The 24,425-nt window shown below is 40.7% G+C and overlaps 1 protein-coding gene across 1 annotated transcript; it reads left to right on the top strand.

Moving 5' to 3' along the window:
- The first annotated feature begins 468 nt into the window (after nucleotides 1–468).
- ZNF471 (zinc finger protein 471) lies at nucleotides 469–24,425 on the top strand. Its single transcript, XM_007998254.3, has 5 exons — nucleotides 469–1,334; nucleotides 5,099–5,186; nucleotides 10,160–10,286; nucleotides 12,365–12,460; nucleotides 18,420–24,425. The coding sequence occupies exons 1-5, from the start codon at nucleotides 1,285–1,287 to the stop codon at nucleotides 20,042–20,044; spliced, it is 1,986 nt and encodes a 661-aa protein (XP_007996445.2). The 5' UTR covers nucleotides 469–1,284; the 3' UTR covers nucleotides 20,045–24,425.

The raw sequence follows: 24,425 nt of genomic DNA, 5'->3' as shown, positions 1-24,425 counted from the left end.
AGGGTGGTGCACCCCAGCTCCATGGGCACAGAAGCTCCTGCACTAGGGATTCTCTTGGACCTTGCCCTACATGTCTCTTCATCTGGCTATTATTTGTATCCTTTAAAATATCTTTTATAATAAACCAGTAAACATAAATGTTTCCCTGAGTTCTGTGAGCTGCTCTACCAAATTAATGGAACCCAAGGAGCCGGTTGTGGGAGCCCTAATTTATAGCACATCTCTCTGAAACACAGGTACAACAATCTGGAGTTTGGAATTGGCATGGGAAGTGGGGGACAGTCTTGTGGGACTGAGCTGTCTAACCTGTAGGATCTGATGCTCTCCAGGTAGCGTCAGAATTGGATTGGAGTAGAGGTCACCTGGCTGGTGTCTGCTGCAGAAAGGTTGTTTTGAGATGTTAAGACATTATAAGAGACAATAGAAAAAAATGTATACGATACAACCTTCTCTGTGTTATATTTCTCCATAGCCCTTTTTACTGTTCATCAGACTATTTATCTAACTTATGGATTTGTGGCTTGTCTGTCTCCACCTCAAAGTAAATTATATAATAAGAAGGCAGGGATTTTTTTTTCTCTGCTGTATCTCCCTGAATTGCTTTACCTTATTTGTCTCACCTTCCCATACTAATTCTACAGTTTTCCTAGTAAGGGCTAGTCCCCTAAAACAGGGACCATTTCCATTCTGTTAAGGGGCGGAACGCGGTTCAATCCTAGCAGACTGGTTCCAAAAACTTCGTGTTATTCACTGCCTCTGAGCAGTGATATTCCTATTTTGCAGCTGAGAGAGGTATTAATTTGCTAGAGTCACAACACGGTAGGGGTTCCGAGTCGCTGTTCTTATTCCAAAATAAGCTTAGCACAGAAAGATAATCACATTCCCACGGACAGGCACAGAAGGCCGCGCTCCGAATGACATCGCGATCATAGAGGCACCGACAGCGTCACAAAGCCGCACACATGCTCACCCCGAAGGCTCAGCCATCGCGCGCTTCACTCCCAGTCCCCAGAAACCGGTAACTAGGGACTCTTCTGGTCTCTAGGCGAAAGGGTGGGCGGGGGAGAGCGCAATCTTTGCGCCTGCGCACACTCCGCTCTTGCCCGCCGGAAACCCTGGGCCACGCCCACCGGGCATAATCACGTACTGCGCAGGCACCACCCGCTCCGTCTCTAAGGTCCCTCCCACTCCCACAGCAGCCCGAGGACAAGCCCCTCAGCGCTAGGCCACGCCTCCTCTCCGCCCGTCACGTCCGACCCCTGAAGAGAGGCTGGCGCCTGCGCGATGGAGGTTCCGGCGTCGACTCAAGAAGTCCTTCGGATGAGAGCTTCTGGGTGCCAGACGAGGCCGGGGGTTTGTTTTGGGTGGTCTGGGAGTCCGAGCCCGAGGGCTGGGCCAGGAAGGGCAGGCGAGGCGGGCGGCTCAGACCCGGGTCGCGAAGGCCCAGCCGCGTCTTCTGTCCCCAAGACGACTACATTTCCCAGAGGCCAGCGCGGCGCGCGTACTCGAGTCTGCGGGGCGGAGGCCGCGACTCGGGGCTGCTGGGCGTTCGGGGCGGCTTGGGGCGGCGGGACCACGGGAGTGAGCTGTGGGAGAGATGGGGGTGTGTCTGTGTGTAAAAGACGGTCAGCGTGTGAGGCTCCGTGAGAGGGTGCGGTTGTGTGTGTGTGTGTGTGACAGACCGAGAGTCTAGAGTGTGAGACCAGGGTGTGTGTGTGACAGAGCGAGACGGGTCAGTGTGAGAGACCAGTGAGTGTGAGAGAGATGGGGGTGTGCCTGCATTTGAAAGAGCGTGTGAAGCTCTGTGAGAAGATGCGGGATGTGTGGGTGTGTAAGTGTGTAACAGACCGGGTGTCCAGAGCGTGAGACCAGGATGTATTCGTGTGAGAGAGTGAGACGGGCTGGCGTGTGAGAGACCAGTGAGTGTGAGAGAGATGGGCGTGGGCCTGTGTGTGAAAGGCCGGTGGGTCGGTGTGTGTGTGTGTGTCTGTGTGTGTTTGAGAGAGAAGAATCACCATGTCTGCGAGACTAGACCGTGCGAGGCCAGAGTGTGAGACTGTGGTGTGTTAATGTGTAAAAGGGAGACCAGTGAGTGTGAGAAATGGGTGTTTTGGGTGAAAGACCCGTCAGTGTGTGAGGCCGTGGTTTGTGTGTGTCTGACAGACCAGAGTGTGAGACCAGGGTGTGTTCGTGTGTGTGAGTCTCTCACAGCGTGAGTGTTCTCTACACAGCATGACACCAGTGAGTGTGAGAGAGACGAACATGTGGCTGTGTGTGAAAGACCAGTCATGTGAGGCTCCTTGAGAGGCTGGCGTGTGTGTGAGAGAGAAAAACTAAACTGAGAGAGTCTGAAGAGTGAGACTATGGTATGTTGATATTGGTTTGTGAGAGGGAGGCGATCAAAATAGAGTGAGACTATGGTATGTTGGTATTGGTTTGTGAGAGAGAGGGAGGCGATCAAAATAGAGTGAGACTATGGTATGTTGGTATTGGTTTGTGAGAGAGAGGGAGGCGATCAAAATAGAGTGAGACTATGGTATGTTGGTATTGGGTTGTGAGAGAGAGGGAGGCGATCAGAGTAGAGTGAGACTACGGTATGTTGATATTAGTTTGTGAGAGGGAGGCGATCAAAGGATCGGACAAAGTTATGTTTCCTGGCATACAACTTCCAAGATCCTTGCAATCTCCAAAGTATTAAGTGTCTTTTTGCTTGCTAATGATTGGTAGGCTGGCAGCCTGTAGGTAGATCATGGTAACGGCTGGTCATCAGAACGATCTAGGCAGGATTAGAGGCTTGGGATTATCAGTCCCATCCTCAATCTCCAGGGAGAGGAAAGGGAGCCACAGGTTAAACTGATCATCAGTGGTCAGTGATTTAACCAGCCATGCCTAAGTAATGAAGCTTTCGTAAAAACCCAGAGGGACTGACTTCATCAAACTTCCAGATAGCTGAACCCTGGAGTCTCCTGTAGGATGAGCCCCTTCCTACATAACCTTTTCCTATGCATTTCTTCACCTGTATCTTTTGTAATATTCTTTAGGATTATAAACGTGTTTCCCTGGGTTCTGTGAGCTGCCCTAGCAAATTAATTGAATGCAAGGAGAGGGTCATAGGAACCCCGATTTATAGCTAATCAGAAGCACACGTAAAACAATGTGGGGCTTGCAATTGGCATTGGAAGTGGGGAGCAATTTTGTAGGACTGAGCCCTCAATGTATGGGATCTTATGCTATCTCCAGGTAAATAGTGTCAGAATCGGGTTGCCCTAGAGGTCACCCACCTGGTATTCACTGAATAATTTATTGCTTGCCTGGTGTGTGTGTGTGTGTGTGTGTGTGTGTGTGTGTGAAGACCCCACACATCTGGTCTTAGAACTGTTTTGTGTTGTGAGAGTAGAGTAAGAGAAACAGTTTGTTTTTCCTCTTTGTCAGCTGAGTGTGTTATCAGGGACTGGATTGTGAGAATCCAGAGTACGAGACCAGGGTATATCAATGTGTGAGAGAAATAGATGTGCCTGTGTGAAAGATTAACAAGTATGAGGCTCCCTGGAGTCTCAGAAAGATCATGTGTGTGTCTGAGTAAAAGCAAGAGACTAGACTGAGAGTTCCGTGATTGGGAGAGAATGGGGTATGTTGGTGTGAGTGTGTGAGAGGCCAATGGGTATGTGAGAGACTAGAGTATGTCTCTGTCTGGCCTGGTAGGTAGTGAGATGGTGTATCACAGTATGAAAAAGAGTGGAGTGAGAGCGACCAGTATGTATTTTGTGTGCATGAGATAAAGCGGTTGGAATGTGAGAGATCAGAGTGTGTGTGTGTATCTGTGTGAGATACTGGTGTATTTGAGTAATTGAGGCCTCTTTGAAAGCTACCATTGAATGTGTATGTATGAGAGAACATCATGTTTGTATGTGTGAAAGAGGGAGAGAAAGACTAGTGATGTGGTTGGGTAAGAAAGAAACTATGTGAACCATGGTGTGTTATCCAAAAGACTTTACAAATATAACCTCTCTGAGGTTGTGTAGCATGAATGTGTGAGTGAGACAGAGATAGGGGACAGTGAGCTGTGTGTGTGAGAGAAGTAAGATTAGGGGTATATGTGAAGGTGTTGGTGAGTCACCGTGTGTGCTTATATTCATGTCCTCAGACAATGGAAATGTGACTATGTATATGTGCTTGTTTTGGGGTGCTTGTGATTGTGTCCTCTGTGTGACCAGGAAACTTGTTAGTGTTTGTATGTCACCCTGTATACCTGTAATTGTGGCCCTGTGTGACTGCTGTGTGTGGGGAGACTACTTGGAAGATTGATAGGATTGGATTGTTTATGAGTGTGGCTGTTTGGAATTGTGTGTTGCCGGGATAGGAAACATGGAATAGAATTCCTGTCCACAGTCCAGGAGTTTCAGTAAGAAGCAAAAGCTGGGGTACTGAAACTCCTAACTGAAGCAGGAGACACCCTCAGTTCTGTGTGACAGGAGGGTAATCAAGGGGCAGGGACAGAGGTGAGAGTGAAAGTGGCAGATTGAGTGCTAAAGGTTCCATCGTTTCAGGGTGAGGAAAGTGAAACATTGCCAGGGAGCAGGGCAGGGGTGCAGTGGTGGGGGTTGAGTGAAGGAGGAGGATAACCCTGGCCTCTAGTAGCATTTGGGAGTCAGATGTTCCTTTTTCTTTTGTTTTTTCCCAAAAACCCCATCCATCTGGCCCAAAAAGGAGCCAGATTTTCAAAGAGTAGACTTTCAAAGCATGAAGCAGAGACCCAAGAAGAGAATGACTCCACCTTTACCTGTAAAAATAGAGGAAATGACTATTTTGTAGGATTATTTCAAAAATAAAGCGAGATAATCTAATCTGTGCAGAGTACCTAATACATCTGAATGGGAAGGTAGATCTTTGAAAAAGATTAAATTTAGGACCTCAAGCATGAAAAACAAACAACAACAAACAAAAACCCAGTTATGAGTTACAGCCCTTCAGTGGCCATAGGTTGCTCATACCCAGTTATGGGATCAACCAAAGCTGGGAAGAAGAAGACAGTTTTAGGCTAGTGATTCTGGGAGTGCAGCAAAGGCCTCATGTCTCACTAACCTTTCCCTTCCTTCAGCCTTGCCTTCCCAAGACACTGCTCTTCAAGAGAAAGACCAGAAGAGAAGGCAAAAATGAATGTTGAAGTAGTAAAAGTCATGCCCCAGGTTAGTTGATATTTTCTTTCTCTTCATGAAAGGCAGTCTTGCTGTTTAGTACTTTGCAATGCTTCTTTTCTTTTGAAAATTCCCTGATTAACAGTCCAAGAGCCTAGTTCCCACTTCTCTCAGAGGCCACTGTCTTTAACTCTAATTACCTAATGAGTGAGTAATAGCTTAGTATAAAAAGTCATGGAGGCCCCTGTGAGATTCCTCTTCCCACCTTGTGTACATTTTAAATTTAGTGCTGACTCTTGTGAAAAGACTTGATTTATGTTGTATGGAATATATCTGTGGATATCTTAGTACCAGTGAGTCGGGTTCCAGGTTAAATGTGCATCCAGTGCCTCTCCTATATAAAGAATGCATCTACCTGAATTTTTGTCCAAATCTCTGAGTATGTCCTTAAGATAAATTCCTTAAAAGTTTTTCTTTACATTTTAAGTATGAATTACCAGCCTCATTTGTTCACCTGAAAAAATCTTATTCTACTTAATTTTTGCAAATTTTATAAATTTAAATAGGTGAGATGTTCACATGGTACAAAATTTAAAAACAAATTTCACCCTTACCTCCCAGTTCTTTTAAGAAGTTATTCTCAGCTTGTATCTCATTCACAGCTATGTTATGCCTTTGTGTGTATACGTAAATACTTTCTTCCCTTCAAAGTTAATGGTGTTTTGTGTCCTGTTGAAATTTTTGTCTACCTTTAGGTCCTATTTTTCTTCTAAGATTTGTTTTATCCTTCACAGTTAAGTTTCTGGTAAGCTTAGACTTAATTTTTGTGGTTTTCTGTCATGGTAGGGCTGAAATTACATTCACTTTTTATGTTAAATTTAATTTACATTAAATTTTTACATTAAATGTATAATTTATAATAAGTGAGGCAGAGATTTATTTTTTCAAATTGGCACAATGGCATTAATTGAATTATTCATCTCATTCTCACTAATTTGAAATGCCACCTATACCATGCATTAAACTCCTGTGTATATTTGGTTCTGTTGCTGTACTACGCTCAGTTTTACTTGAATTTCTGCTTTTAATTTTTTAATTTTTAAATATTATATTGCACATATATAAAGAACCATGTATACAAAAGGAACCCTTAATTCTCCCACTGTGAAATTCCCCTTCACATGTTTTCTAAGTGGAAAATGTGTTTTCATGACATACGTGAGTGTCAGATGTCCATAATTAGTGCTTAATGAATTTAATTATATGCTTCATATCAAAAGTTATGTTAAATTAATTTTGAAACACTGCTTTTTTTTCTTGCACTGTCAGAGTTCATGAGATATTAAAAAATATCTACATGGATTCTGGGCATCTGTGTCTTCCTCAGCATTAAAACCATTTTGTGAATTATCTAACATAATTTTCCAAAGATACAGACCTTTTATGGTTTTTGTGCCTGATGTTGTCATTAAAATTCTACCTGAAGTCACAGGCACCATTTAACACAACAGAATTATTCCCCTCCCATTTGCTCTCTAGAAGTAAGTTGGGATCTCCCCAATACTACTTACTGTCTTTAGTTTTGATATTTAACCTCATACTCCTGAATAATGTTCCATACACTGCTCCATACACTATTTCTTGATTATTTTAGTTTTAGAAATTATCTAGTAACCTACTACTATAGATGATAAAGATGCAGTCCATTAACCCGATCACCTGAAATGCACACACACATGCTTATTTGATAGACTGTGAACATTATTCACTATTTTTGTTTTAAGTCAGTGTTCAGGGTAGCTTGGTGTCTTTCATCAATTTGGAAATTTTTCAACCACTGTCTTTTTAAATATTCTGAAACTTTCCTGTTTCTAAGATTACAATTATATACATGTTAATTATTTTTCACACTATTTTACATGTCACTTATGCTTTAATTCTCTCTTTAACTCTCTAATCTCCTGTTAAGCCCATAATGGAATTCTTCTGTTATAGAATACTTAGTTCTAGAATTTTTATTTAATTGTTTAATGTAATTTTCTGTTTTCTTCCTGAATTCACTACCTTTCCTTTTAACTCCTTAAAAATATTATCATAATTTTTTGATAGCCTTGTTGGATAATTCCATTATCTGAATCTCTTATGTGTTTCTATTTTCTGATTTTTTGAAAATTATCTTGATTTTTGTCTTAAATGCCTCCTTTTGGGTTTACTGCTAGACTTTATAGATTTTTAAAAGATAATTTGAAGTTTTGATGTCCTCCGTTTGAGGTTTACTTAAAATATAAATTTTATTTTTTACAATAGTTTTATATTTGTAGAAAAATTGCAGAGATAGTATAGAGAAATCTTATACCACACCAAGCTTCCCCTATTAACATTTTACATTAGTGTGGTACTGTTGTTAAAATTAATGAACCAATATTGATATGTTATTAGTAACTAAAGTGCTTAGTTTAGATTTTCTTTCATTGTTTCAACTTTTTAATTTTCTTTTTTTTTTTTTTTTTTTTTTGAGACACAGTTTCACTCTGTTACCCAGGCTGGAGTGCAGTGGCAGGATCATAGCTCACTATAACTTACCTCTCCAGTTCAAGCAATTCTCATGCCTCAGCCACTGGAGTAGCTGGGATTATAGGCATGCAGCACTGTGCACAGCCAATTTTTGTATTTTTGGTAGGGGTGGGGTTTTGCCAGATTGTCCTTGCCATGCTATGTAGGCTGGTCTTGAGCTCTTCGCCTCAAGTGATCCACCAGCCTTGGCCTCCCAAAGTGCTGGGATCATATGTGTGAGCCACTGCACCTGGCCAGGTTTTATCTAATGCCTTTTTTCTGTTCCAGGATACTATCTAGGAAATTACATTACATTTAGTAGCCATATTTCCTAAGACTCCTCTTAGCTGTGATAGTTTTTCATACTTTGCTTACTGATGACCTTGTCAACTTTGAGGAATACTCGGTTATTTTGTAGAATGTCTCAAATATGATGGTTTTTCATGATTAGAATAGGGTACTGTGTTTTGGGGAGGAAGATTGCAGAAGTAAATTTCCTTTTTCTTTTTTTTTTTTTTTGAGACGGAGTCTTGCTCTGTCGCCCAGGCTGGAGTGCAGTGGCCAGATCTCGGCTCACTGCAAGCTCCGCCTCCCGGGTTCACGCCATTCTCCTGCCTCAGCCTCCCGAGTAGCTGGGACTACAGGCACCCGCCACCTCGCCCGGCTAGTTTTTTGTAATATTTAGTACAGATGGGGTTTCACCGTGTTAGCCAGGATGGTCTCGATCTCCTGACCTCGTGATCCACCCGTCTCCGCCTCCCAAAGTGCTGGGATTACAGGCTTGAGCCACCGCGCCCGGCCGTAAATTTCCTTTTTCATCACGTCAAATCGGGTGCACACTGTCAACATGAGTTATTACTGTTGATGTTAATCAATGTTAATTAACTTTGAGGTAGTGTTCGTCAGATTTGTCTATAATAAGGTGACTCTTTTTTCCCTCACTTTTCCATACTGTACTGTTTGTAAGGAAGTCACTATGCACAATCTACACTCCAGGAGTGGGAAATTATGTTCTACCTCCTTAAGGGCAAACATAAATCATTTGAAAATCTTCTGAATGAGATGTTTGCCTATTTTTCTCATTTATTTTATTTAGTCTTAATTAATTTAGTCACTTATTGAGTCTTAATCCTCCTGGAAATTTCATAAATTATCTGATACCTTGCAACAAATGGTTTTTTCCTTAAAAAGAAAAAAAGAATTACAAGCTCTTCAGATGCTATCCATTGGGATTTACTTCATTGGTTATAGCATTATCAGTTAAAAACATCACTACATATACATGTGTGTGTGTGTATAAAGTTATTTCATTGATATTGGTAAAATTCTGGTAGTATATATACCAGATTATTAACCATGAGTACCAGGATCAAAAGCAATCAGTTTTTTTTTTCCTGTGGGAACACCCAAAGCTCCTCTGTCCTTAATAGTCACCAGAATTATCCTAAATATTGGAAAGAATGTGAGCACCTTTTGCTTGCATTGAGGAATTCATCTCATTTTATAAGAATATGTGAAATGATGGTTCTTAGTTCTCAACTTACTAGAAGGTGAAAACTAGAATTCAGGAAAACTGAGAGTTCACAGAGAAACTTAAACAATTTTGTAATTATTTTATATGAAAAATATATTAAACATTTTTCTAAAGGTATGTATATCTTCTGAAGTCCCCTACATTGAATATCTGTTTAAAATTTGCTTTTAAACACTAATCTTTAGAACAAAGACATGATACGGAGATTACTGTTTAAAGCAAATTAAAATGTTGTGCTCCTAACCTTGTCTTTATTTAGTTATATTTTTGATAACTTTGCAAATCAGGCACTAAGATTAAGAAGATACTCATTTTCAATGGAAATAAATCTGAAGGTGAAAAATGCCCACAATAACTTTTAAAATGTCTTACAACCTGTTGGTGATTACAACTGGTCATTAATTTTTCTCTAAGAACATTTAAAAGTTATAACTTCAATTTCATTTTGTTCTGCAACTGTGGGTTCTACCAACCATTGGTGGAAAACACAGTATTCACTGATGCAGACATAAGAAAATTGCATTCTTAAACATGTTTTTATTATTTAAGAAAAAAAAATCAGCCACCTTAGTTCAATGCCTTTCTCCTGTCCCTGCCAATAAAACTTGGATCCCATGGAGTATCATTTGAAAAATATCAATTTAGATATTCCTTTTGTGCTTTTGAAGATTCAACACAGGTATGTGTTCTTCCTTGAAGCCCTCTTCACTGCCTTGTAGTTATGCACCCACATTTCCCTATGTTCGGAATTGGTTGGCACCATTGTACCTAATGCAGTTAAACACTTCCATAAGTACTATTTTGACTTGGATCTTCATATTTATGTTTTTTCTCTTCTATGAGTTATTTCTCACATAAAGTAGAGACATCTTGGATCAACTCAGAGTTATCTTTGGACATGAGTATTGGTCGGTTAAGAATATATTTGTCACTTCAGGACTTAGTGACATTCAAGGATGTGGCAATAGATTTTTCCCAGGAAGAATGGCAATGGATGAACCCTGCTCAGAAGCATTTATACAGGAGTATGATGTTGGAGAACTATCAGAGCCTGGTATCACTTGGTGAGGATCTTTTCCCTCCTGCATAATCTACCTTTAAGGAACTTTTATGTTTTTATTTATTGTTAAATTTGTTTTTATTATATGTAGGTCAGAATGGAATCTGGGAATGGAATCTGAGAAACAGAGGATATTGAGGGACTGAAGAAAACTTGAGATTTAGAGTTAGTGAATTTGGTGAATATCAGATATTCCATGCGTACACCCTTAAGGCAATTGGGAACACAGGACACAATGTGAATCTCACCAGTCTCCTGGGTTTCCTTATTCTCTCTCTCCTGCAGAATTATTATCACCACTAGACAACAACAAGGTTCACAAAGAATATATAGCTAGATTACTATAAATTCAGAATATCACTTTTAAAATCTGTATCTTTATATTAACTTGTGATAAGTAACAAACTGAAGACACAAACTGAAAATGGCTTCAGATCGCTTACAGTTAGGGAAATTCTTATGGCCCTTTCTTCTAAGCACTGGGGCCACCTCATTGGCTAGATTAACTTTCTGTTCTCTAGAAGCCCTTTTGATTATGCTTGTGGTTCATTGAGCTTCTTGAAACTAAATTTATATCTTAAACCAAATGTGGGAAATTTTTAGCCATTATTTCTTCAAATCTTTTTTTCTGTTCTTTTCTGTTTTGGGACTTCAGTTACACCTATGTTAGGTTGTTTGATATTGTGCCCTAGGTAACTAAGGATTGTTTCACTTTTAAAAATCTTTGTTCTTTGTTTTAATTTCTCTCTCTCTCTCTTTTTTTTTTTTTTTTTTTTAAAGACAGTCTTGCTCTGTTGCCCAGGCTGGAGTGCAGTGGCGCAATCTTGGCCCACCACCTCCCAGGTTCAAGCAATTCTGCTTTAGCCTCCCAAGTAGCTGGGATTACAGGCATCCGCCACCACACCCAGCTCATTTTTTTTTTTTTCATTTTTTTTTTTGAGACAGAGTCTCACTCTGTCGCCCAGGCTGGAGTGCAGTGGCTCCATCTCAGCTCACTGCAAGCTCTGCCTGCTGGGTTCAGGCTGCCTGCCTCAGCCTCCCAAGTAGCTGGGACTACAGGTGCCTGCCACCATGCCCAGCTAATTTTTTTGTATTTTTTTACTAGAGATGAAGTTTCACTATGTTAACCAGGATGGTCTTGATCTCCTGACCTCGTGATCCACCTGCCTCAGCCTTCCAAAGTGCTGGGATTACAGGTGTGAGCCACTGTGCCCGGCCTAATTTTTTTATTTTTAACAGAGACAGGGTTTCACCATGTTGCCCAGGTTGGTCTCGAACTTCTGACCTCAGGTAATCCACCCACCTCAGCCTCCCAAAGTGCCTGGGATTACAGGCATGAGCCACTGTGCCCAGCTCAGATTGGATAATTTCTGTTGATTCATAGTCAAATTCCCTGACTCTATCCTTACCCTCAGTGTTTGGTTAGGTGCATCTAGTGAATTTTTAAGTTTCAGATGTTATATTTTTTAAATTATATAATATTTGGTTCTTCTTATAGTTTCTTTTCTGAGATTTCCTGTGTGTGCATTCATTATATTTGCCTTTATATTCTTAAGTATTGATATAATAATAGCTGTTTTAAGATCATATGCTATTTCTTCTTTGTTATTGCAGTGTGAGCGTCTATTGCTTGCTTTTTCTAATGGGCATGATTCACTTTTTCCTTATGTCAAGTAATTTTGAATTTTTTCATGTGTACTGTAAATAAAACATTGTAGAGCCTCTGGATTCTGTCATATTTCCCTAAAGAGTATTTATTTTTTTCTAAAGCAGGCAATTATCTCAAAACTTCAAACTCTTTCTAGGGACCTTTTAAAATACCTAATTTACTACTGTGTGATAATATTCAGAAAATGTTGGACTAAATTTCTGCCCTCAAATCCCTTATAAAATAGTTCTCAGAGTTAACTGTTAGCAGTCTTACTAGGCTATTCCAGAGTTTTATGTAGTCTGTCCTTCAGATGTGCTTTATCTCTTATCTAGTATTCCTACTATATCATTCCACCAGAATTAAGGAACTGGCTTATAGTTCTGAAATAACCCAAAACATGACCAATTTTCATGTCTTTTTTTAATATGTAGGTCTTTGCATTTCTAAGCCATATGTGATCTCCTTATTGGAGCAAGGGAGAGAGCCTTGGGAGATGACAAGTGAGATGACAAGAAGCCCATTCTCAGGTGAGTGTGGAAGAACCAGAGAGAGGAATCTTTTTGATATCATGGCTCAGCCATTTTTAGAGGTGATACCTTCTCACTAATGCAGCTCAGAAACTCTACATCAGCCTTACAGGCCTAGGGGAGAAAACTGAAACTTTATGCTTAACATGGGCCCCTCAAATATCTTCTCTTCTACTTGACTGTCTGCTCTTTAAGAACTAAGATTCTCTAGAGATTAGAGAATCTTAAATCTCTTAAGATTTTTGTCTTGCAAAAATCTTTATCCAGCTCCTTACCATCCCCTTTTGCTTTGCCATACAGACTTATATAAACTTTTGTGTTTCTTAAATCTTTTCTTAACTCTTGCATTAGGTACTGCTTACAAATTATAATGTACCCTTCTGTTCTTTCATTCCTTTCCTGTAGCAGATAGGAAAAATCTAAACCCTGTTAGCCTCTTCCTGACCAGCTCCCTCCTACTTCTATAAACTCATTCTTTATTACTTTTTAGCTTTTTCATTATACTTTAGTCCAGAGTTTGCTAAATTATGTGAGATACCGAGGGTATGTTTCAAGTGAGTTACAGGTATACCAAGCTACTGAGTCTGTCAAGAGCCTTGGAAGACTAGATGGGTCCAGAGGTAATTCCAAATCTGATCGCCTCTGAGTCACAGGCAGTATCATTCTTTTGCCTGCTCCACCTGTGTTTTACAGATGTCATACTGAATAAGTATTCATCTAGCCCATGGGTCAACTTTTCTGAACTCACCAAGCTTTTTACTGACTCAGGAATTTGCATTTCCTGTTTCCTCTACCCAGAATGTTCTTCTCTTGGGTCTGTCTACCCTGAATATCAAGTCAGAGCTAAAAAATCATCTCATCAGAGGCCTTCCCTAACCACCTTATGTAATGAACATTTCTCCATCCCAACCCATAACTGCCCAACAAGCCACTGTTTATTTTCTTCCTAATACTCAGGAAAGCCCACAATTAACTTGTTTATTGCTCAGTGCTTATATTCTGCCTCTCTCATTGAAATTAAAATTCTAAAAGACAAGGGCATATCAATATATGCCGTTACAATTATACCTTAAAACATTCTCCTTTCCCTTATGTAACAGTGTTTGATCTTTACATTTTGGAATAATTTGGATCCTAAACTGTCTGTGTCCTCCAAATACAATAGTCCCCCTATTAAAGGTTTTGCCTTCTGCAGTTTGTTACCCACAGTCCACCACTGTCCAAAAATATTAAATGGAAAATTCCAGAAATAAATAATTTATATGTTTTAAATCGTGCACCATTCTGAGTTGTATGACGAAGTCTTGCACCTTTCTATTCTGTTCTGCTCAGATCATGAATCATCCGTTTGTCTAGCACATCCATGCTGTATGCCCTACCTGCCTGTTAGTCTCTTAGTCTCATCTAGCTTTTCAGATCTGTTGCATGTGGTGAATATAGCGTTCAGTATTATTCCAGGTTTCAGGCATCCACTGGGTCTTGAAATGTATCCACTGTGGATAAGGAGGGATGACTATACCCACATCAGAAGGGAAATAGACTGTGCTTAGATGCACTTTATACTTTGGTTTTGTATGAAGATGCCATCTGCCTTAAATAGAGAAACAGAAAAGAACTTTCCTAATAATTGGCCCTGTGAAGAACAAGTAGAAGAAGGGAAAAGGAAGAAGCTATAAGTCTGGTGGGATGCTGAGTCAATGTGTAGATATAAGTATTATTGTATGCATAAGATATCTTAGTGTCTGTTTAAAAAGGCCAGAAAGTTAGGAACAACCATGGCTCTCTGTAGGAAATTGAAGTTGAAGACAATCTTCATGTGACAAAAAAGTAAAATGTGAGAAAACAGTAGATGATGGACTCAGCTTTCTGTGTCTTTTTCTAGTATTGTTATCTTCAGTCTATCTATGTAGGAAAAATTATAGGTGATTAGTTCATTAACCCCACATTGCCTCAGTTCTTGAAGCATGGGTACCCTTGTCTGAATGTTTGTGTGCCCCTGAAATTCATGTTGAAATTATCCTCTCTAGAGTGATAGTGGTAGGTGGGGACCTTGGGAGGTGATTAGGTCGTGACGGCTCATGAATAGGATTATTACCTTTATCAAAGACCCGAAGGAGCTTCCTTGCCCCTTCCACTGTGTGGGGAAACAGGAAGAAGGCACCATCTGTGAGAAAGCTAGCCCATGCCAAATCTGCCTGGGCCTTGATCTTGGATTTCCCAGTCTGCAGATCTGTGAGAAATAAATTAGCCATGCCCAGCTAATTTTTTATAAGTATATTAGTCTGTTTAGTTATAAGTGTTGTTTGTAAGTGTATTAGTCTGTTCTCAAGCTACTAATAAAGCCATACCTGAGACTGGGTAGTTTATAAAGGAAAGAGGCTTAATTGACTTATAGTGCCACATGGCTGGGGAGCTCTGACAGTCACAACAGAAAGCAAAGGAGGAGCAAAGTCACTTCTTACGTGGTGGCAGTCAGGAGAGAGTTTGTGCAGGCGAACTCCCATTTACAAAACCATCAGATCTTGTGAGACTTATTCACTACTACGAGAATAGTATGGGGGAACTGCCCCTATGATTGAATTATCTCCACCTGGCTCTACCCTTGACATGTGGGTATTACTACAATTCAAGGTGAGATTTGTGTGGGGACACAGCCAAACCACATCAATAAGCTACCCAGTATATGGTACAGTCATGGGCCACATAAACAATATATCTATCCATTATGGACTGCATATTAAGACAGTCATAGAAGATTATGATGGAGCTGCCCTATACAGGTGTAACTTTAAAAAAATCTCTTCTGGCTGGGTGCAGTGGCTCACACCCATAATCCCAGCACTTTGGGAGGCTGAGACGGGCAGATCACGAGGTCAGGAGATCAAGACCATCCTGGCTAACATGGTGAAACCCCGTCTCTACTAAAAAATACAAAAAACTAGCCAGGCGAGGTGGCGGGCACCTGTAGTCCAAGCTACTCAGGAGGCTGAGGCAGGAGAATGGCATAAACCCGGGAAGCGGAGCTTGCAGTGAGCTGAGATCTGGCCACTGCACTCCAGCCTGGACTACAGAGCGAGACTGCATCTCAAAAAAAAAAAAAAAAAATTAGCCGGATGTGGTGGCGGGTGCCTGTAGTCCCAGATACTCGGGAGGCTGAGGCAGGAGAATGGCATGAACCTGGGAGGTGGAACTTGCAGTGAGCCGAGATCATGCCACTGCACTCCAGCCTGGGCAACAGAGTGAGGAGACTCCATCTCAAAAAAAAAAAAAAAAATCTCTTCTATTGCTTGGCATGGTGGCTCATGCCTATAATCGCAGTACTTTGAGAGGCTGAGGTGGGAGAATTGCCTCAACAGGAGTTCCAGACCAGCCTGGGCAACGGCAAGACCTTGTCTCTACTAAAAATAAAAAATTAGCTGGACATGGTGGCATGCACTTGGTACTCCCAGCTACTCAGGAAGCTAGGCAGGAGGATCACTTTAGCCCAGGAGTTTGAGGATTCAGTGAGCCATGATCATACCATTGTACTCCAGCCTGGTGACACAGGGGACCCTGTCTCAAAATATATATATATAAAATGTCCTCATATCATACTTTACCTTCTTTATGTTTGTATATGTTTAGATACAAAAATACCATTGTGCTTCAATTGCCTGTAGTATTCAGTATGGTAACATGTTGCACAGGCTTGTAGACCAGGAGTGGTAGGCCATATAGGCGAAGTGTGCAGTATGCTACACCATCAAGATTTGTGTAAGTATGCTCTGTAATTGCCTATCCGTAATGATGCATTTCTCAGAGCATGTCCCCATCATTAAGCGACACAATATGATTTTGTTATAGCAACCGAAGTTATTCAAGACACTGGATATTCCTGATACCATGAAGACCTGAACTACAAAGCTTGTTAATACCTCAAAACCTTTCTTAACTGCTCTAGTGGATTTGATCTCTGCCATCTCTGAACTTTTATAACAATTTAATCTTTATCACATGGGCTCACACTTGATTATGTTTTATATTATCTTCTCAAATTACTTTTTTTTTGTTGGTCTTGTCTTCCTAATTACTTTCTAAACTTTTCAAGAACAATTCCTTCATTACTTTGATATCACAAATGCTTAGTGCATAATGTATAATTGCTTAGGAAATATTGGATTAGTCAATGATTTCCTATGGATGACATAGAAAAGGAAAGTACTTCCTTTGCCTTTTCTTGAACCACCTTTTCCCTCAGGTTTTCTCTCAGTATCACCTCTTCATTATAAATTTCTTTATATTTTACTGATAACTTTTTATATATGCCCAGATTTCTTCTATCTATGGTAAGTGATGTAGCAATATTTTTTTCTTTTTTCTTTCTTTCTTTTTTTTTTTTTTTTTGAGATGAGTTTCATTCTTGTTGCCCAGGCTGGAGAGCAATGGCGCAGTCTCGGCTCACTGCAACCTATGCCTCCTGGGTTCAAGCAATTCTCCTGCTTTAGCCTTCCAGGTAGCTGGGATTATAGGCAGGTGACACCATGTCCCGCTAATTTTGTGATTTTACTAGAGATGGGGTTACACTACATTGGCCAGGCTGGTCTTTAAACTTCTGACCTCAGGTGATATGCCCGCCTCCCAAAGTTCTGGGATTATAGGCATGAGCCATTGCGCCTGGCCGATGTTGCAATAATTTTTAAAGGACATTTATTCCTTCTCTAAACTTATGTTCTAGGTCAGCAGTTAAGAAAGTTACTCGTGGTAGTAAATAAGAATGTGATTAATAGTGATATCAACCTACATATCATTATAAAATTCATTTCTTCAAAAGGGGAAATGGTAAAACCCTGTTAAGCAGTGGCTTAAGGTGCTGGGTACAGTGGCTAACACCTGTAATCCTAGCTACTCAAAAGAAGGTGGGAAAATTGCTTAAGCCCAGGAATTAGTGAGCTATGGTCATGCCACTGCATTCCAGCCCGGACAACTAAGTGAAACCCTCTCTCTCTCTCTCTCTCTTTTTTTTTTTTTTTTTTAAATAAAAAGGTGGTCTAAGAAGTGATAATTTTACCAGGCTGTTGAAAGTAAGATGAATGGAAAAAATCTCTTAATATGCAGATGAAAGTTCAGGGAACTCAGAATTGAAAAGTTCACTTTATCAAAACATGTAGATGATTTCATTGGAACACCATTTTCTGATTATGAAAAGATAACCATAGGATTTCACCTAAATCTCACCTAAATTTCACCTAAAATTTCACCTAAATTTCACCTAGGGTATATGGTTACTGGAGATCTCTAGAGAGTTTTCAGCAGCAGTAGTGATACGATATTGGTATTTAAACAAAGTTAACATAACTGTATATGAAAACCAATTACAAGTGGAAGAGAGTAGATGAAGAGAGCTTAATTTATAGTCTGTTAGGTCAATACAGGCATGAAATATTACCATAGCAGACTACTTCTGTAGGATTTCATCCTACATTGAGGTTTTTGTTTTTGTTTTGAGACAGGGTCTCGCTCTGCCTAGGCTGGAGTGCAGTAGGGCAATCGTGACTCACTGCAGCCTCAACTTCCTGGGCTCAAGTGATCCTTTGACCTCAGCCTCCTGAGTAATTGGGACTACAGGCATGTACCACCATGCTTGACTAATTTTTGTATTTTTTGCAGAGATGGTGTTTTGCCATGTTGCCCAGGCTGGTCTTGAACTCCTGGGCTGAAGCAGTCCACTTCAGCGTCCCAAAGTGCTGGGGATTATAGGCCTGAACCACTACACCTAGCCCATTTAGTTTTCTTAATCACTTTTTCCATGTTCCTTCATGAGCTGTCTTTCTTCAGGTCTCCCTGCATATTTTCCAGTTGACATGCCTGTACATAACAGGTTTTGTGAGATTTATTAAATATTTTTAAATTACCTTTTTCACAGTGTCTCCTTTGATGTAGCCATGATAAAGGAAACATTCACTTTTTTTATATCTTTCAGATTGGGAATCTATATATGAGACACAGGAATTACCTCTGAAGCAGTTCATGTATGATGATGCATGCATGGAGGGAATTACAAGCTATGGACTTGAGTGTTCCACTTTTGAAGAAAACTGGAAATGGGAAGACCTTTTTGAGAAGCAGATGGGAAGTCACAATATTTTTAGCAAGAAAGAAACAATCACTCATAAAGAAACCCTCACTAAGGAAACAGAATTCAAATATACTAAATTTGGGAAATGTATCCATCTGGAAAACATAGAAGAGAATATTTATAATCACACATCAGATAAAAAAAGCTTCTCCAAAAATTCTATGGTAATAAAACACAAGAAAGTCTATGTAGGAAAGAAGCTTTTTAAATGTAATGAATGTGACAAAACCTTCACCCATAGCTCATCCCTTACTGTTCATTTTAGAATTCATACTGGTGAAAAACCATATGAATGTGAGGAATGTGGAAAAGCCTTCAAGCAAAGGCAACACCTTGCTCAACATCACAGAACACATACTGGAGAGAAACTCTTTGAATGTAAAGAATGTAGGAAAGCCTTCAAACAAAGTGAACACCTTATTCAACATCAAAGAATTCATACTGGAGAAAAGCCATATAAATGTAAGGAATGTAGAAAAGCCTTCAGACAGCCTGCACACCTTGCTCAGCATCAGAGAATTCATACTGGAGAGAAACCCTATGAATGTAAAGAATGTGGCAAAGCCTTCAGTGATGGCTCATCTTTTGCTCGCCATCAGAGATGTCACACTGGGAAAAGACCCTATGAATGTATTGAGTGTGGGAAGGCTTTTAGGTATAACACATCTTTTATTCGTCACTGGAGGAGTTATCATACTGGAGAGAAGCCTTTTAATTGCATTGATTGTGGGAAAGCTTTCAGTGTTCACATAGGACTTATTCTGCATAGGCGAATTCATACAGGAGAGAAACCTTACAAATGTGATGTGTGTGGAAAAACCTTCAGCTCTGGTTCATCCCGTACTGTACATCAGAGAATTCACACAGGAGAGAAACCTTATGAATGTGATATATGTGGGAAAGATTTTAGCCATCATGCATCACTCACTCAGCATCAAAGAGTACATTCTGGAGAGAAACCTTATGAATGCAAGGAATGTGGGAAAGCCTTTAGGCAGAATGTACACCTTGTTAGTCATTTGAGAATTCATACTGGTGAAAAACCCTATGAATGTAAAGAATGTGGAAAAGCTTTTAGAATCAGTTCGCAGCTGGCTACTCATCAGAGAATTCATACTGGAGAGAAGCCTTATGAATGTATTGAATGTGGAAATGCTTTCAAACAGAGATCACACCTTGCCCAACATCAGAAAACTCATACAGGAGAGAAACCTTATGAGTGTAATGAATGCGGGAAAGCCTTCAGCCAAACTTCCAATCTTACTCAACATCAAAGAATTCATACTGGAGAGAAACCCTATAAATGTACTGAATGTGGAAAGGCTTTTAGTGATAGCTCATCCTGTGCTCAACATCAAAGACTCCACACTGGCCAAAGGCCCTATCAGTGTTTTGAATGTGGGAAGGCATTCAGAAGAAAGTTATCCTTAATTTATCATCAAAGAGGTCATACTGGAGAAGAACCTTAAGAATGTAGTGCATGTGGCCAAGCCTTTAGTTATCGTCAATCCTTTACTGTTAATCAGAGATGTCCCACTGGTTGAAAAACATAAACGTAAGAAATGTAGAAAAACCTTCAGCCAGAGGCTGGCAAGATGGCCGAATAGGAACAGCTCTGGTCTGCAGTTCCCAATGAGAGCAACACAGAAGGTGGGTGATTTCTGTATTTCCAACTGAGGTACCCGGCTCATTTCATTGGGACTGGTTAGACAGTGGGTGCAGCCCATGGAGGGCGAGCCGAAGCAGGGTGGGGCATAACCTCATCTGGGAAGTGCAAGGAGTCGGGGATCTCCCTCCCCTAGCCAAGGGAAGCCATGAGGGACTGTGCCATGAGGAATGGTGCACTCTGGTGCAGATACTAAGCTTCTCACATGGTCTTCGCAACCCATAGACCAGGAGATTCCCTTGGGTGCCTATGCCACCAAGGTCCTGGGTTTAAGCACAAAACTGGGCGACCATTTGGGTAGACACCAAGCTAGCTGCAGGAGTTTTCTTTGATACCCCAGTGGCACCCGGAACGCCAGTGAAACAGAACCACTTACTCCCTTGTTAAGGTGGCCGAAGCCGGGGAGCCAAGTGATCGAGCTAAGTGGGCTCATGCCCACTGAGCCCAGCAAGCTAAGATCCACTGGCTTGAAATTCTTGCTGCCAGCACAGCAGTCTGAAGTCGATCTGGGATGCTCAAGCTTGGTGGGGGAAGGGGCATCTGCCATTACTGAAGCTTGAATAGGTGGTTTTCCCCTCACAGCATAAACAAAGCCACGGGGAAGTTCTAGCTGGGCAGAGCCCTTCACAGCTCAGCAAAGCCTCTGTAGCCAGACTGCCTCTCTAGATTCCTCCTCTCTGTGCAGGGCATCTCTGAAAAAAGTTCAGATAAAACCCCCATCTCCCTGGGACAGAGCACATGGGGGAAAGGGGTGGCTGTGGGCACAGCTTCAACAGACTTAAACGTTCCTGCCTGCCAGCTCTGAAGAGAGCAGCAGTTCTCTCAGCACAGCGCTCGAGCTCTGCTAAGGGACAGACTGCCTCCTCAAGTGGGTCCCTGACCCCCATGCCTCCTGATGGGAAGACACCTCCCAGGAGGGGTCCACAGACACCTCATACAAGAGAGGTCCAGTTTGCATCTGGTGGGTGCCCCTGTGGGACAAAGCTTCCAGAGGAAGGAACAGGCAGCAATCTTTGCTGTTCTGCAGCCTCCACTGGTGATACCCAGGCAAACAGGGTCTCGAGTGGACCTCCAGCAAACTCCAGCAGACCTGCAGCAGAGGGGCCTGACTGTTAGAAGGAAAACTAACAGAAAGGAATATCATCAACATCAACAAAAGGACATCCACACAGAAACCCCATCTGAAGGTTACCAGCATCAAAGACCAAAGGTAGATAAATGCACAAAGATGGGGAGAAACCAGTGCAAAAAGGCTGAAAATTCCAAAAACCAGAATGCCTCTTCTTCTCCAAAGGATCACAATTCCTCGCCAGCAAGGGAACAAAACTGGATAGATAATGAGTTTGACAAATTGACAGAAGTAGGCTTCAGAAGGTGGGTAATAACAAACTCCTGTGAGTTAAAGAAGCATGTTCTAATCCAATGCAAGGAAGCTAAGAACCTTGAAAAAAGGTTAGAGGAATTGCTAACTAGAATAACCAGTTTAGAGAAGAACATATGACCTGATGGAACTGAAAAACACATCATGAGAACTTCGTGAAGCACACACAAGAAAAACCTTCAGCCAGATTGAATGCTTTACATGGAAGAATTCATACTGCAAAGAGGTCTTAACAATGTAAAGAATGTGCAAATGTCTTCAGATGAAATGCACACCTTGCTCATCAGTGAGTTCATTTCAGGCATCCAGCTCTCCCTCACCCACTACATCACCAAGTCCTGTGGATATATCTGCTGAACACTTTTGGAATTTATCCACTTCTTTTCGTTCCCCAGTTCAAAACACAGTCATTTCACCTTGACTATTTCAGTCATTACACAGGTGTCCAACCTTTTGTCTTCCCTGAGCCACATTGGAAGAAGAAAAATTGTCTTGTGCCACACATACAATACAGTAACATTAACAATAGCTGATGAGCTAAGAAAAAAAAAGTCTATGCATAATTTTAGTGATACACCACCTCAAATAAGCATAAAAGTCCTCACATTCAATGGGTTGGATACCCGTGAATTCTAAGACTTCATCCTCTTTTGTCCCTCTCGAGTTAACATTACAGCCACAGTGACCCTTGAAAAATGCAAATTAAATTACTCTCTTAAAACTCTAGTTAAAATACTTGATGTACATAGGGTGCTTAGCAAAATGATCAGCTCATACTAAGTGCTTGGTAAATGTTAGATAAGTATTCTTCAGAGTTGATGTAAGTTATTTTTAAACAGTGTATTCTTGAAAGCAGTTTGGCAATCGTAAAAATTTTGGAACCAAAACAGTATCTTTTTTTAAACTAAAAAAAGTTTTAAATGGGGTCTTGCTATGTTGCCCAGGGTGATCTCAAACTCCTGTGCGCAAGTGATCCTCCCACCTCATTCTCAAGTGGCTGGAATTATAGGCAACCAGCCTGACTTAAAACAGTATCTTAAGGTAGATGGTGATTAGCACATGTAGTACGCTTAACATTTAATATTATAATAAAACATCACAGTGGCTCTCTCATGATTAAGGCTGTGTTCCCTTGTTAGTGAGGAAATTAATTATGATTTGATGCACAGAACATGTTTTAAGAAGTGGCTATATAGCTCTGGATAAAATGAACAAAAGAATTAGAATTCCTGGGGAGAATATATAAAAGACTGTATTTAGTCAAGCAAAAACAAAACAAAACAAAAAATTAATGTTTAACTGAAGAAAGAGAAATTGAGTAATATAGTTGTATTTCAACATGTGGGTTCACAGATTTAGTCTAACCTTTCAAGGATCCACTAGTAAAGTTGTTCTGGAGTGTATTTTAAAAAAACACACACACACTTAAAATGTTCCACTTCTTTCATGAGGTTAAGTCAACTCTGATATCAAACCAAGGGGAAAAAAATGAAAGTATAGGTGAGTTTACTTAGTTATATACAAAAGGAAATTATTAGCCTCTACTGATGGAGAACAGAGGCTCTGAATAAATGGAGATCCATAACATGATCCTAGATGAATATTTCAATATTGTAATCCAGTAGGTTACTTTTACATTGACAGTTCTGAAATTCATGTTGAGTGTTAATTAGGGAGCTATCAGAAGGGAGATTTTGTAGAAGGTCATATCCCATGGGTTTTTTATATTGCAGAAGTGTTTTCGATGTATCATTGGGGGAGATTAAATGTCTTTGACAGTTATCCAACTGGAAATAAAGTCAGCATCCCATTTTATTACTTACACAGAAGTTCATTCTATACTGGTTACAGATAAATACTGTTACGATGGTAGAGGAGAATGTAGAGTATTTCTGTGCCTTTAGGTTCAGGAAGTCTTTGGGAAGCAGGACATGGTCCAGAAGCCACGGAGAATGACAGGACTATGTAGAAGATTTAAACCTTTTTCATGGCATAAGATACTGTATGCAAAGTTAAAAGGCATATGACAGGCTGAGAGATATCTTAAACATACATTAGAAAGGATATAGCCCTTGAAAAAGGGCTGTTGGAAAGCAACAAGGATAAGGTACACAGTCTTGCAGAGCACGTCAACAAAATTTATTGGATGAAGAAATTAAAATGGTTAAATAGAAGAAGTTAGGCCGGGCGCGGTGGCTCAAGCCTGTAATCCCAGCACTTTGGGAGGCCGAGACGGGCGGATCACGAGGTCAGGAGATCGAGACCATCCTGGCTAACACGGTGAAACCCCGTCTCTACTAAAAACACAAAAAACTAGCCGGGCGAGGTGGCGGGCGCCTGTAGTCCCAGCTACTCGGGAGGCTGAGGCAGGAGAATGGCGTAAACCCGGAAGGCGGAGCTTGCAGTGAGCTGAGATCCGGCCACTGCACTCCAGCCCGGGCGACAGAGCAAGACTCCGTCTCAAAAAAAAAAAAAAAAAAAAAAATAGAAGTTCTCAACCTCACTAATGATCAGATAAATGCAAACTGTAAAAGTCCTCATCACCACCAACACAAACCAGCAGAAATTTTATGTGAATGTAAAGTTTGGATAATATCCAGTATTGTTACAGATGTACGAGAGACCATATTTTCATATATTGACAGGGTAAATTAGAGGAAAGCCATTTTAGAGGTCAATGTGGTGTTACCTGTCAGCATTTTGGATATAATTACCCTTTGCCACAATTCTACACCTAGTCATTTATGTTCTCAAAAAGCACAAGTGCAGAAATATATATGCATAAGCAAATACATTGTAGAAT

This window comes from Chlorocebus sabaeus, chromosome 6 (assembly GCF_047675955.1).
Source record: "Chlorocebus sabaeus isolate Y175 chromosome 6, mChlSab1.0.hap1, whole genome shotgun sequence".
Lineage (NCBI taxonomy): Eukaryota > Metazoa > Chordata > Mammalia > Primates > Cercopithecidae > Chlorocebus > Chlorocebus sabaeus.
This window is presented reverse-complemented; position numbering and strand designations above follow the sequence as displayed.

What these genes read in the sequence shown, in the direction of transcription:
- ZNF471 (XM_007998254.3), top strand. Translation starts at nt 1,285, where the DNA reads ATGGAGGTTCCGGCGTCGACTCAAGAAGTCCTTCGGATGAGAGCTTCT. An exon ending in TAGTAAAAGTCATGCCCCAG is followed by an intron (nt 5,187 to 10,159) that starts GTTAGTTGATAT and finishes TTGTCACTTCAG; the next exon opens with GACTTAGTGACATTCAAGGA. An exon ending in GACAAGAAGCCCATTCTCAG is followed by an intron (nt 12,461 to 18,419) that starts GTGAGTGTGGAA and finishes TATATCTTTCAG; the next exon opens with ATTGGGAATCTATATATGAG.